The following is a 15,993-nucleotide window of genomic DNA, read 5'->3' on the forward strand; positions in this document are numbered from 1 at the left end:
ATTAACCATATGTATGCATGCAATCTAATAAATTTATTGCCAGATCAATACCTGTTTAGTATATAGACATTATTCTGTATAAAGTTCTAACCACAGTATTAGAGTGAATAAAGATAAATATATGATAATACCTAATACACAAAGACTCCCAAAGAATTACAGCTATTTTTGCATTGTACTGATCAGTTCCATTTCTTGTCAATCTGTACAAATCCCTAATTCCATGGCGGTCATTAGCCACTAGGTTTCAAAGTTTAACTTAATTCATATTATTAATTTATAATGAATTATTTTAAGTTTTAAAAGATTTATTATAACCCTATTCTAATAAACATGCCGGGGTCTAAGTGATAGGTATGCAAGGTACTTTATATCATTGTATGTATATATTAGGGATGGATCCCTAAAATTGAGAAACCAATTCTATACTCAAAAAATGTATTCTATGTCTCAATTCTTAATAGAGTATTAATACATACAAAATATAGAGTAGTTAAGTGTAATGAAGTATACACTACAGTGTTCACCCTAATACCAGTGATTAATGAGGTCATAGGCCGAATTTAGTATTTAGTCCTGTGGGATACCTGGTCCCCAATTTGAATATCCAAAACACCTCTTTTTTCACAAGTGCTGCCCCTCTGTCCCCCCTTCTATGTCCAGCATCCACTGTTTCTATTATAGTCCATTTGAAGTGTGTACTTTCCTTATTGTGGACCAATTTGAAATGCTGGACGAAAAGGGTGGTCAGTGTGCCTGCCTTGATATCCAAGAGGTGTTCTCTGATGCACACCCGTGTCTCCCTTGTTGTCATGCCTACATATTGTAGGTTGCAAGTCACACAACCTGCTAGGTATATAGAAAAACTACTCCTGCAGTTCATGCATTTTTTTTGTGGCTATAGCTTATATTAGTGACACTACATTTGAAACCTTCACCTATTGACAGGTGCTCACACGCCTTGCATGTGATGTTACTGCACCTGTATCTGAGGGTGCTCTAGAGTGGATAGATTTCATGATTCTGAGTGTGTCCTCCATGGTGAGGGGGCTCCAGGTAGTCCGTAGAAGGTGGCGCGGGTGGTGGGTTTGGGTGAGGTGGTGGTGGGTGGGTCGGCGGTGAGTGGTGAGTTCTGGAGCTCAAGGCTGTCATAGATGTTGATGATCTTGCGGTGGAAGTAAGTAGCAATGTTGTCGCAGAGGTCCTGGGAGGGTGGGATGTCATTAGTATCACTGTTAGGTTTGGAGAATTCCTTGATGACTGTGAACAGCTCTTTGCTGTTGTGGGTTTTGGCGTGGATTCTGTCTAGGATAGCAGTTTTCTTTGTGGTTTTGATGAGGTGGTGGTGGGTGGTGATGGCTTCTTTGTAGGTGGATTTGTCCGAGGGGGACTTGCTGGATCTCCATATTCTCTCTAATCGTCTGCAGTGGCATTTGGAGTCCTGGAGAGTGGGGGTGAACCAGCTGGCCTTGTTGGTGGGCTGGCGGCTGGACGGTTTCTTGAGGGGGCGAGGGTATTTGCGCAGTCTGTGATCCAGAGATGTAGGTGGTGGGCGGAGGAGTTGGCGTCAGTGGAGGTCACTGGGGGGGACTTGATCAGGGTGGAGTGCAGTTGTTCTTGGGTGATGTTGTTCCAGTTTCTGCGGGGCGGGTGGTGATGCTGGAGGTGCGTGGTGGGTTTGTTGAAGGAGAAGTGTTATCAGTGATGGTCAGTCCAGTGGAGTTCGGTTATGTGGTTGACTGAGATGTGGTTGCCTGCGGAGAAGATTGGGTCGAGGGTGTGTCCGGCTATGTTAGTTGGGGCGTTTACAAGTTGCTTCAGTCCAATGGTTCCAAGGTTTTCCAGGAGGTTGGTGGTGTTGTGGTCATTGGGGTTGTCTAGATGGAAGTTGAGGTCACCGAGTAGGATGTAGTCCTTTGAAGCGAGGGCGTGGGGTGCAAGGTGGTCGGTGATGGAGTCACAGAAGGTGGGACGCGGTCCTGGAGGTCTGTAGATGAGGGTGCCGCGGAGGGTGGTGTTGTGGTTAACCTTGATTTTGAAGTGTAGATGTTCCCAGTCTGGTGAGTGATCATCTGAGGTGGTTGTGACTTGGATGGAGTGTTTGTGGATGATGGCAATGCCTCCTCCAGGTCGGTTGCTGCGGTCTTTGTGGGTGATTTTATAGCCATCAGGGATGGCGCTGGCGATGTCCGGCGCTGATGTGGAGTTGAGCCAGGTTTCGGTGAGGAAGGCGACGTCTGGGGAGGTGGAGTCGAGCAGGTTCCAGATTTCGATGGTGTGCTTGTGGATGGAGCGGGTGTTGAGGAGGATGCAGTTGAGGTTCTCCTGGCTATTTGAGTGAGGGATATTTGGTAGGTTTGTGGTCGGGAGGGCAGTGAAAGAGCAGTTGCAGCAGGTGAATGGTCCTTTGGTGTTCATTGGGGATGCAAGGTGGCATGCTGATGATTTACCGATGTTGAGAGAGCGAAGGGTGCTGGTGTTATAGCGGTGGCGGGTGCGGAGGTCATGGTTCATGGCGCTGGGTGCGGTCTAGGTGCTGACGGGCTTACCTTTGGTGCACAGCGACTGCAAGTATATAGAGCTGGGAGGGGGGAAGGGTTGGAGCAGGAAGTCAGAACAATACAGCAGCGCAGGGAGTCCCAGAAGGGACTGAGCAGAATAGCAGAGAATGCAAGTATATAGAGCTGGGAGTGGGGAAGGGTTGGAGCAGGAAGTCAGAACAATACAACTAGGTAGTTATTAAATAGTTAATAACTATTTAGGAACTATTCTACCTAGTTAAAATAAATACAAACTTGCCTGTAAAATAAAAATAAACCCTAAGCTAGCTACAATGTAACTATTAGTTATATTGTAGCTAGCTTAGGGTTTATTTTATAGGTAAGTATTTAGTTTTCAATAGGAATAATTTAGTAAATTATAGTAATTTTATTTAGATTTATTTTAATTATATTTAAGTTAGGAGGTGTTAGGGTTAGACTTAGATTTAGGGGTTAATAACTTTTATATGGTGGCGGCGACGTTGGGGGCGGCAGATTAGGGGTTAATAAATGTAGGTAGGTGTCAGCGATGTTAGGGACGGCAGATTAGGGGTTAATAATATTTAACTAGTGTTTGCGATGCGGGAGTGCATCGATTTAGGGGTTAATATATTTATTATAGTGGCGACAATGTCCGGTTCGGCAGATTAGTGGTTAAAAATTTTATTTTAGTGTTTGCGATGTGGGGGGGGCTCAGTTTAGGGGTTAATAGGTAGTTTATGGGAGTGTACTTTTTAGCACTTTAGTTAAGAGTTTTATGCTACGGCGTTGTAGTGTAAAACTCTTAACTAATGTGCAGGGCCGGTGCTAGGATTTTTGGCCACACAGGCGAGGATACATTTTGGTGCCCCCCCCCCCCCCATTACATACCATCGAAATTGCGCAAATGACAAGCAAGGATTCAGGAGGTGCAGAGATAAATCAGCACTAACATAAGGGACCTGTTTTAATACTAGTCCTGACACATTTCCCAATACAGTGCAGTTTTAGTGGGACATCAATATTATGTTATTTTACCATAGGCAGTAATTTATTACAAATAACCAAGACACATGAAGATAAATGTTGTTAGTTTAATTGTCACAAGGAGCAGTCCATATATATATATATAAATAAAATCATACCAGGGTTGATCACCTTACTACACACACACACAGACTATTTAGCTGATCACTACAAAAGAACATCATGAAAGTGATCACATTTCCCCTATTCAAATAAAAGCAGTTGAAATATTGTAAACAAAAAGGTGGAACAAGATAAAGTGAATCAGATCCCAATCAGATTATTTGATTCACTAAATGTACTTTGTGCGAGTATCTGATGGTGCAGCACCTATAGGATAATAAGATGGGCCCCTCCCAGAAAAGAAATACTCTCTCACACAAAGATATATATATATATATATAAATAAATAAATATATATACTGTATATATAATATCGTGTAGGCAGTGCAACAACTTTACTTCCCTGACTTGAGAACTTCACACTTATGTTTTGTTATTCTCACCTGTATTTCGAGCTAAATTAGTTTTGGGGCCGGAATGGAAACTCTGCTTTGTAAAGAAATCAACCTCCAAAGAAAACTTCACTGACTGAAACCTTCATTCCAGAGATACTTTTTTTATTTTGTTTAATATTGTATTTATTTATTAGAGGCTGAAAATATCAATCAGGACAATGTCACAATCAGCCCCAATAAAATACACCTAGGGATATAAATATTTTATCCTGTTGGATTGAGAATGAGATTTAATTGGTTTATGCATCATTCTCCATTGAATAAGACGAGGATTACTATATTATTATTAACAAATTATTAAGAATAAAAGCATCTCAAGCTTGAATTACAATGCAATGCTTTACTTAGAAATATGAATTGTACAAAAATAACCCAAACTAATGCAATTCCTGCAGTGTCAGCACTTTATGCTAATGTATGAATGACCAATGCAGTCAGCTGATGCAGATATACAGTGATAATAAGTTAGTTATAATGTAATCACATGATGTCCTCTTAGCCATAAGATTCTCCACTGATCACTGAAGTAAGAGGAACACTTATGACAGGGACAAGTGTGTGCATGTGCTGAACACAATACCAATGTGACCTCACCTGTATTTATATCAGTCTATGGTTGATTTTTTATGCACGTGCACATTTTTAGTCTGCTACTGTTTGTTAACCAAAAAGATTCTGCTTGGTGAGAGCATGTGACAGCTTGTACTTCTGGGCTGGGAAGGGACGGCTGGATGGGACCGCTAAAATGGGAGGAGACATATCTGCTTCCTACACCACCATAAGTTAAGATTTGGGGCCCTGCACTTAAATGACACATAGTAAACCCGGGACAACTCACTTGAGACACTGCAACAATTAACATGGCAAGATTAGATATTAACCTTAAAAAGTGGAAATAAATAACTGACTAAGGTCTAAGCTACATAACTTGTTTGGAGAAATACATTTTAGCATTTTTAGGGAAAGAGCACAAATCAGAAAACATAAGAATATTGGACTGGATTCCAATCATTTTTAATAATGAAAATAATAGAAAACGATCTGCACTGTTCCAGGACCTTTTGTGGAGAGTGTGGAAGGGTAATCATGATGTACACAGACAGTGTAACAGGAGCACACAAGTTTACTGTTTGTCACCTACCCTGTATGGTGATCAGCCCCAGTGTTTCTTCTTCATATTAGCAGCCAGGACCTGCGTCTCATCTAGAGAAGTCCAAGTTCGCCCGAGCAGCCTTCAGTGTGTACAGGAGGGACGGAATGTCAGGCACAATGTGAGCGGCCCCATAGTAACTAACACCGGGACTCACCGCTAAAACTCCGCGCTGGCTCCACCTCCCAGAGAGTTCCTGAATCCCGCGCTGCTGGTCCCGAGTAACCGGGAGTTTACACGCGCCTACGTGGGTGGGTGGGTCCGTGTGCCGGGCGGTATTGGTTGGTCAGGAGTCAGGACCGTGGGGGGGGGGGGGGTGTGCCATCACTGCCATGCGCTGCACTGCGTGCACAAATTGGCTGAGCCGCCTGAACCAAAATAGATAAAAGACTGTACTAAAAAAAATAAAAAATCAGGCTGCTCTAAATTGCGCCCCCTTGGTTGCCTTATACCAAACGCCGGCCCTGCTAATGTGGTACCAGACTTGACAGGAGAGGGTCTACCGCTCACTTTTTGTCAGACTCATAATACCGGCACTATGCAATTCCCATTGAAAAAAGAGGATATGCAATTTACGTAAGTGGATTTGCGGTATTTCCAAGTCTGGCCAAAAAAGTGAGCGGTACACCTGTACCTGCAAGACACGTAATACCAGCGGGCGTTAAAAAGCAGCGTTAGGACCAGCCAACGCTGCTTTGTAAGCCTAACGCACAACTCGTAATCTAGCCGTCTGTATCTCTTCAATAAAAGGTATCATGGGAATGAAGCAAATCTCATAATAGAAATACATTGGCAACTATTTTAAATTGTGAATTGCCAATAACTATCTTCTTAGATGTCCCCAGTGCCTGCTCTTGACTATTCGTTATAAATGGTGGTCACCAATGTGTGTTACAGGTCCCTGTGCAAGATGGGCATACTAACAGCATCAGGGACAGGAATCGGATGTTACATCATGAGTATGGCTATAAGGAGTCCTTGTCCTCCACTAATGCACGCTCACACAGGAGGCATTCTCATTGTAAGTACCCACCTGTATGGCACATAGGGAGAACACATTATGTACCCACCTGTATGGCACATAGGGAGAACACATTATGTACCCACCTGTATGGCACATAGGGAGAACACATTATGTACCCACCTGAATGGCACATAGGGAGAACACATTATGTACCCACCGGTATGGCACATAGGGAGAACACATTATGTACCCACCTGTATGGCACATAGGGAGAACACATTATGTACCCACCTGAATGGCACATAGGGAGAACACATTATGTACCCACCTGTATGGCACATAGGGAGAACACATTATGTACCCCTGAATGGCACATAGGGAGAACACATTATGTACCCACCTGTATGGCACATAGGGAGAACACATTATGTACCCACCTGTATGGCACATAGGGAGAACACATTATGTACCCCTGAATGGCACATAGGGAGAACACATTATGTACACACCTGTATGGCACATAGGGAGAACACATTATGTACCCACCTGTATGGCACATAGGGAGAACACATTATGTACCCACCTGTATGGCACATAGGGAGAACACATTATGTACCCACCTGTATGGCACATAGGGAGAACACATTATGTACCCACCTGTATGGCACATAGGGAGAACACATTATGTACCCACCTGTATGGCACATAGGGAGAACACATTATGTACCCACCTGTATGGCACATAGGGAGAACACATTATGTACCCACCTGTAGGGCACATAGGGAGAACACATTATGTACCCACCTGTATGGCACATAGGGAGAACACATTATGTACCCACCTGTATGGCACATCGGGAGAACACATTATGTACCCACCTGTATGGCACATAGGGAGAACACATTATGTACCCACCTGCATGGCACATAGGGAGAACACATTATGTACCCACCTGTATGGCACATAGGGAGAACACATTATGTACCCACCGGTATGGCACATAGGGAGAACACATTATGTACCCACCTGTATGGCACATAGGGAGAACACATTATGTACCCACCTGTATGGCACATAGGGAGAACACATTATGTACCCACCTGTATGGCACATAGGGAGAACACATTATGTACCCACCTGTATGGCACATAGGGAGAACACATTATGTACCCACCTGTATGGCACATAGGGAGAACACATTATGTACCCACCTGTATGGCACATAGGGAGAACACATTATGTACCCCTGAATGGCACATAGGGAGAACACATTATGTACCCACCTGTATGGCACATAGGGAGAACACATTATGTACCCACCTGTATGGCACATAGGGAGAACACATTATGTACCCACCTGTATGGCACATAGGGAGAACACATTATGTACCCACCTGTATGGCACATAGGGAGAACACATTATGTACCCACCTGTATGGCACATAGGGAGAACACATTATGTACCCACCTGTATGGCACATAGGGAGAATACATTATGTACCCACCTGTATGGCACATAGGGAGAACACATTATGTACCCACCTGTAGGGCACATAGGGAGAACACATTATGTACCCACTTGTAGGGCACATAGGGAGAACACATTATGTACCCACCTGTATGGCACATCGGGAGAACACATTATGTACCCACCTGTATGGCACATAGGGAGAACACATTATATACCCACCTGTATGGCACATAGGGAGAACACATTATGTACCCACCTGTATGGCACATAGGGAGAACACATTATGTACCCACCTGTATGGCACATAGGGAGAACACATTATGTACCCACCTGTATGGCACATAGGGAGAACACATTATGTACCCACCTGTATGGCACATAGGGAGAACAAATTATGTACCCACCTGTATGGCACATAGGGAGAACACATTATGTACCCACCTGTATGGCACATAGGGAGAACACATTATGTACCCACCTGTATGGCACATAGGGAGAACACATTATGTACCCACCTGTATGGCACATAGGGAGAACACATTATGTACCCCCTGTATAGCACAGAGAGAGAGAACACATTATGTACCCCCTGTATAGCACAGAGAGAGAGAGAGAGAGAGAGAGAGAGAGAGAACACATTATGTACCCCCTGTATAGCACACAGAGAGAGAGAGAACACATTATGTATCCCCTGTATAGCACAGAGAGAGAGAGAGAACACATTCTGTATCCCTGTATAGCACAGAGAGAGAACACATTATGTACCCCTGTATAGCACAGAGAGAGAGAGAACACATTATGTACCCACCTGTATGGCACATAGGGAGAACACATTATGTACCCACCTGTATGGCACATAGGGAGAACACATTATGTACCCACCTGTATGGCACATCGGGAGAACACATTATGTACCCACCAGTATGGCACATAGGGAGAACACATTATGTACCCACCTGTATGGCACATAGGGAGAACACATTATGTACCCACCTGTATGGCACATCGGGAGAACACATTATGTACCCACCTGTATGGCACATAGGGAGAACACATTATGTACCCACCTGTATGGCACATTGGGAGAACACATTATGTACCCACCTGTCTGGCACATAGGGAGAACACATTATGTACCCACCTGTAGGGCACATAGGGAGAACACATTATGTACCCCTGTATGGCACATAGGGAGAACACATTATGTACCCCTGTATGGCACATAGGGAGAACACATTATGTACACACCTGTATGGCACATAGGGAGAACACATTATGTACCCACCTGAATGGCACATAGGGAGAACACATTATGTACCCACCTGTATGGCACATAGGGAGAACACATTATGTACCCACCTGTAGGGCACATAGGGAGAACACATTATGTACCCACCTGTATGGCACATAGGGAGAACACATTATGTACCCACCTGTATGGCACATAGGGAGAACACATTATGTACCCACCTGTATGGCATATAGGGAGAGATAGAGAGAGAACACATTATGTACCCCTGTATAGGACAGAGAGATAGAGAGAGAACACATTATGTACCCCTGTATAGCACAGAGAGAGAGAGAGAGAACACATTATGTACCCCTGTATAGCACAGAGAGAGAGAGAGAGAGAGCACATTATGTACCCCTGTATAGCACATAGGGAGAGATAGAGAGAGAACACATTATGTACCCCTGTATAGCACAGAGAGATAGAGAGAGAACACATTATGTACCCCTGTATAGCACAGAGAGAGAGAGAGAGAGAGAGCACATTATGTACCCCTGTATAGCACATAGGGAGAGATAGAGAGAGAACACATTATGTACCCCTGTATAGCACAGAGAGATAGAGAGAGAACACATTATGTACCCCTGTATAGCACAGAGAGAGAGAGAGAGAACACATTATGTACCCCTGAATAGCACAGAGAGAGAGAACACATTATGTACCCCCTGTATAGCACAGAGAGAGAGAGAGAGAGAGAGAGAGAGAGAGAACACATTATGTACCCCCTGTATAGCACACAGAGAGAGAGAGAGAACATTATGTACCCCTGTATAGCACAGAGAGAGAGAGAACACATTATGTACCCCCTGTATAGCACAGAGAGAGAGAGAGAGAGAGAGAACACATTATGTACCCCTGAATAGCACAGAGAGAGAGAACACATTATGTACCCCCTGTATAGCACAGAGAGAGAGAGAGAACACATTATGTACCCCTGTATAGCACAGAGAGAGAGAACACATTATGTACCCCCTGTATAGCACAGAGAGAGAGAGAGAACACATTCTGTACCCCTGTATAGCACACAGACAGAGAGAGAGAGAGAGAGAGAACACATTATGTACCACTGTATAGCACAGAGAGAGAGAGAGAGAGAGAGAGAACACATTATGTACCCCCTGTATAGCACAGAGAGAGAGAGAGAACACATTATGTACCCCCTGTATAGCACAGAGAGAGAGAGAACACATTATGTACCCCTGTATAGCACAGAGAGAGAGAGAGAGAGAGAGAACACACTATGTACCCCCTGTAGAGCACAGAGAGAGAGAGAGAACACATTATGTACCCCCTGTATAGCACAGAGAGAGAGAGAGAACACATTATGTACCCCTGTATAGCACACAGAGAGAGAGAGAACACATTATTTACCCCTGTATAGCACACACAGAGAGAGAGAGAACACATTATGTACCCCTGTATAGCACACAGAGAGAGAGAGAGAACACATTATGTACCCCTGTATAGCACACAGAGACAGAGAGAGAACACATTATGTACCCCTGTATAGCACACAGAGACAGAGAGAGAACACATTATGTACCCCTGTATAGCACAGAGAGAGAGAGAGAACACATTATGTACCTCTGTATAGCACAGAGAGAGAGAGAACACATTATGTACCTCTGTATAGCACAGAGAGAGAGAACACATTATGTACCCCCTGTATAGCACAGAGAGAGAGAACACATTATGTACCTCTGTATAGCACAGAGAGAGAGAACACATTATGTACCCCTGTACAGCACAGAGAGAGAGAGAGAGAACACATTATGTACCCCTGTATAGCACAGAGAGAGAGAGAGAGAGAGAACACATTATGTACCTCTGTATAGCACAGAGAGAGAGAACACATTATGTACCCCCTGTATAGCACAGAGAGAGAGAGAGAGAGAACACATTATGTACCTCTGTATAGCACAGAGAGAGAGAGAGAAAGAACACATTATGTACCCCTGTATAGCACAGAGAGAGAGAAAGAACACATTATGTACCCCTGTATAGCACAGAGAGAGAGAGAGAGAGAGAACACATTATGTACCTCTGTATAGCACAGAGAGAGAGAACACATTATGTACCCCTGTATAGCACAGAGAGAGAGAGAGAGAGAGAACACATTATTTACCCCTGTAAAGCACAAAGAGAGAGAGAGAACACATTAAGTACCCCTGTATAGCACAGAGAGAGAGAGAGAACACATTATGTACCTCTGTATAGCACAGAGAGAGAGAACACATTATGTTCCCCCTGTATAGCACAGAGAGAGAGAGAGAGAACACATTATGTATCCCCTGTATAGCACAGAGAGAGAGAGAGAGTGAGTGAGAGTGAGTGTGTGAGAGAGAGAGAGAGAGAGAGAGAGAGAGAGAACACATTATGTACCCCTGTATAGCACAGAGAGACAGAACACATTATGTACCCCTGTAAAGCACAGAGAGAGAGAGAGAACACATTAAGTACCCTTGTATAGCACAGAGAGAGAGAGAGAACACATTATGTACCCCTGTATAGCACAGAGAGAGAGAGAGAGAGAGAACACATTATGTACCCCTGTATAGCACAGAGAGAGAGAGAGAACACATTATGTATCCCCTGTATAGCACAGAGAGAAAGAGAGTGAGAGAGTGAGAGTGAGAGAGTGAGAGTGAGTGAGTGAGAGTGAGTGTGAGAGAGAGAGAGAGAGAGAGAGAGAACACATTATGTACCCCCTGTATAGCACAGAGAGAGAGAGAGAACACATTATGTACCCCCTGTATAGCACAGAGAGAGAGAGAGAACACATTATGTACCCCCTGTATAGCACAGAGAGAGAGAGAGAACACATTATGTACCCCTGTATAGCACAGAGAGAGAGAGAGAGAGAGAGATAACACATTATGTACCCCCTGTATAGCACAGAGAGACAGAGAGAGAGAACACATTATGTACCCCTGTAAAGCACAGAGAGAGAGAGAGAACACATTAAGTACCCCTGTATAGCACAGAGAGAGAGAGAGAGCACATTATGTACCCCTGTATAGCACACAGAGAGAGAGAGAGAACACATTATGTACCCCTGTATAGCACAGAGAGAGAGAGAGAACACATTATGTACCCCTGTATAGCACACAGAGAGAGAGAGAGAACACATTATGTACCCCTGTATAGCACACAGAGAGAGAGAGAGAACATATTATGTACCCCTGTAAAGCACAGAGTGAGAGAGAGAACACATTATGTATCCCCTGTATAGCACAGAGAGAGAGTGAGAGTGAGTGTGAGAGAGAGAGAGAGAGAGAGAACACATTATGTATACCTGTATAGCACAGAGAGACAAAGAGAGAGAACACATTATGTACCCCTGTAAAGCACAGAGAGAGAGAGAGAACACATTAAGTACCCCTGTATAGCACACAGAGAGAGAACACATTATGCACCCCCTGTATAGCACAGAGAGAGAGAGAGAACACATTATGTACCCCCTGTATAGCACAGAGAGAGAGAGAGAACACATTATGTATCCCCTGTATAGCACAGAGAGAGAGAGTGAGAGAGTGAGAGTGAGTGTGAGAGAGAGAGAGAACACATTATGTACCCCCTGTATAGCACAGAGAGACAGAGAGAGAGAGAGAACACATTAAGTACCCCTGTATAGCACACAGAGAGAGAGAGAACACATTATGTACCCCCTGTATAGCACAGAGAGAGAGAGAGAGAACACATTATGTACCCCTGTATAGCACAGAGAGAGAGAGCACATTATGTACCCCCTGTATAGCACAGAGAGAGAGAGAGTATGAGAGTGAGAGAGTGAGTGAGAGAGTGAGTGAGAGTGAGTGTGAGAGAGAGAGAGAGAGAGAGAACACATTATGTTCCCCTGTATAGCACAGAGAGAGAGAAAACAAACACATTATGTACCTCTGTATAGCAGAGAGAGAGAGAGAGAGAACACATTATGTACCCCCTGTATAGCACAGAGAGAGAGAGAGAGAACATATTATGTACCCCCTGTATAGCACAGAGAGAGAGAGAGAGAACATATTATGTACCTCTGTATAGCACAGAGAGAGAGAACACATTCTGTACCCCTGTATAGCACAGAGAGAGAGAACACATTATGTACCCCTGTATAGCACACACAGAGAGAGAGAGAGAACACATTATGTACCCCTTGTATAGCACAGAGAGAGAGAACACATTATGTACCCCTGTATAGCACAGAGAGAGAGAGAGAGAACACATTATGTACCCCTGTATAGCACACAGAGAGAGAGAGAGAACACATTATGTACCCCTGTATAGCACAGAGAGAGAGAGAGAGAGAACACATTATGTACCCCTGTATAGCACAGAGAGAGAGAGAGAGAACACATTATGTACCCCCTGTATAGCACAGAGAGACAGAACACATTATGTACCCCTGTATAGCACAGAGAGAGAGAGAGAACAAATTATGTACCCACCTGTATGGCACATAGGGAGAGAGAGAGAACACATTATGTACCCCTGTATAGCACACAGAGAGAGAGAGAGAGCACATTATGTACCCCTGTATAGCACAGAGAGAGAGAGAGAGAACACATTATGTACCCCTGTATAGCACACAGAGACAGAGAGAGAACACATTATGTACCCCTGTATAGCACACAGAGAGAGAGAGAGAACACATTATGTACCCCTGTATAGCACAGAGAGAGAGAACACATTATGTACCCCTGTATAGCACAGAGAGAGAGAGAGAGAACACATTATGTACCCCCTGTATAGCACAGAGAGAGAGAGAGAGAACATATTATGTACCTCTGTATAGCACAGAGAGAGAGAACACATTCTGTACCCCTGTATAGCACAGAGAGAGAGAACACATTATGTACCCCTGTATAGCACACACAGAGAGAGAGAACACATTATGTACCCCTTGTATAGCACAGAGAGAGAGAACACATTATGTACCCCTGTATAGCACAGAGAGAGAGAGAGAGAACACATTATGTACCCCTGTATAGCACACACAGAGAGAGAGAGAGAACACATTATGTACCCCTGTATAGCACAGAGAGAGAGAGAGAGAACACATTATGTACCCCTGTATAGCACAGAGAGAGAGAGAGAGAACACATTATGTACCCCCTGTATAGCACAGAGAGACAGAACACATTATGTACCCCTGTATAGCACAGAGAGAGAGAGAGAACAAATTATGTACCCACCTGTATGGCACATAGGGAGAGAGAGAGAACACATTATGTACCCCTGTATAGCACACAGAGAGAGAGAGCACATTATGTACCCCTGTATAGCACAGAGAGAGAGAGAGAGAACACATTATGTACCCCTGTATAGCACACAGAGACAGAGAGAGAACACATTATGTACCCCTGTATAGCACACAGAGAGAGAGAGAGAACAAATTATGTACCCACCTGTATGGCACATAGGGAGAGAGAGAGAACACATTATGTACCCCTGTATAGCACACAGAGAGAGAGAGAGAGCACATTATGTACCCCTGTATAGCACAGAGAGAGAGAGAGAGAGAGAGAACACATTATGTACCCCTGTATAGCACACAGAGACAGAGAGAGAACACATTATGTACCCCTGTATAGCACACAGAGAGAGAGAGAGAACACATTATGTACCCGCTGTATAGCACACAGAGACAGAGAGAGAACACATTATGTTCCCCTGTAAAGCACAGAGATAGAGAGAGAGAGAACACATTATGTACCCCTGTATAGCACAGAGAGAGAGAGAGAGAACACATTATGTACCCCTGTATAGCACAGAGAGAGAGAGAGAGAACACATTATGTACCCCCTGTATAGCACAGAGAGAGAGAGAGAACACATTATGTACCTCTGTATAGCACAGAGAGAGAGAGAGAGAGAGAGAGAGAGAGAACACATTATGTACCTCTGTATAGCACAGAGAGAACACATTATGTACCTACTGTATAGCACACAGAGAGAGAGAGAACACATTATGTACCCCCTGTATAGCACAGAGAGAGATAGTGAGAGAGAGAGTGAGTATGAGAGTGAGTGAGAGAGTGAGTGAGACAGTGAGAGAGTGAGTGAGAGTGAGTGTGAGAGAGAGAGAGAGAGAGAGAGAGAGAGAGAGAACACATTATGTACCCCTGTATAGCACAGAGAGAGAGAGAACACATTATGTACCTCTGTATAGCAGAGAGAGAGAGAGAGAGAACACATTATGTACCCCCTGTATAGCACAGAGAGAGAGAGAGAGAGAGAACACATTATGTATCCCCTGTATAGCACAGAGAGAGAGAGAGAGTGTGAGAGAGTGAGTGAGAGAGTGAGTGAGTGAGAGTGAGTGTGAGAGAGAGAGAGAGAGAACACATTATGTACCCCTGTATAGCACAGAGAGAGAGAGAGAACACATTATGTACCCCTGTATAGCACAGAGAGAGAGAGAGAGAACACATTCTGTACCCCTGTATAGCACAGAGAGAGAGAGAACACATTATGTACCCCTGTATAGCACAGAGAGAGAGAACACATTATGTACCCCTGTATAGCACAGAGAGAGAGAGAGAGAGAGAACACATTATGTACCCCCTGTATAGCACAGAGAGAGAGAGAGCATTATGTACCCCTGTATAGCACAGAGAGAGAGAGGACACATTATGTACCCCTGTATAGCACAGAGAGAGAGAGAACACACTATGTACCCCCTGTATAGCACAGAGAGAGAGAGAACACATTATGTACCCCTGTATAGCACACAGAGAGAGAGAGAGAACACATTATGTACCCCTGTATAGCACACAGAGAGAGAACACATTATGTACCCCTGTATAGCACACAGAGAGAGAGAACACATTATGTACCCCTGTATAGCACACAGAGAGAGAGAGAGAACACATTATGTACCCCTGTATAGCACAGAGAGAGAGAGAGAACACATTATGTACCCCTGTATAGCACACACAGAGAGAGAGAACACATTATGTACCCCTGTATAGCACAGAGAGAGAGAGAGTGTGTGTGAGTGAGAGAGAGAGAGAGAGAACACATTATGTACCCCTGTATAGCACAGAGAGAGAGAGAG

General features: G+C 44.1%; 1 protein-coding gene across 1 annotated transcript in view; it reads left to right on the plus strand.

Moving 5' to 3' along the window:
- The window catches only part of SLC52A2 (solute carrier family 52 member 2), a 140,893-nt gene that overhangs the window by 76,515 nt on the left and 48,385 nt on the right, over positions 1-15,993 (plus strand). Inside the window, exon 3 of the mRNA XM_053715505.1 lies at positions 6,111-6,234. Within this exon, the coding sequence (XP_053571480.1) occupies positions 6,111-6,234 (124 nt within the window). The remainder of the gene's footprint in view (positions 1-6,110; positions 6,235-15,993) is intronic.

The sequence above is a fragment of the Bombina bombina genome, chromosome 5 (genome assembly GCF_027579735.1).
Source record: "Bombina bombina isolate aBomBom1 chromosome 5, aBomBom1.pri, whole genome shotgun sequence".
NCBI classification, from domain to species: Eukaryota; Metazoa; Chordata; class Amphibia; order Anura; family Bombinatoridae; genus Bombina; species Bombina bombina.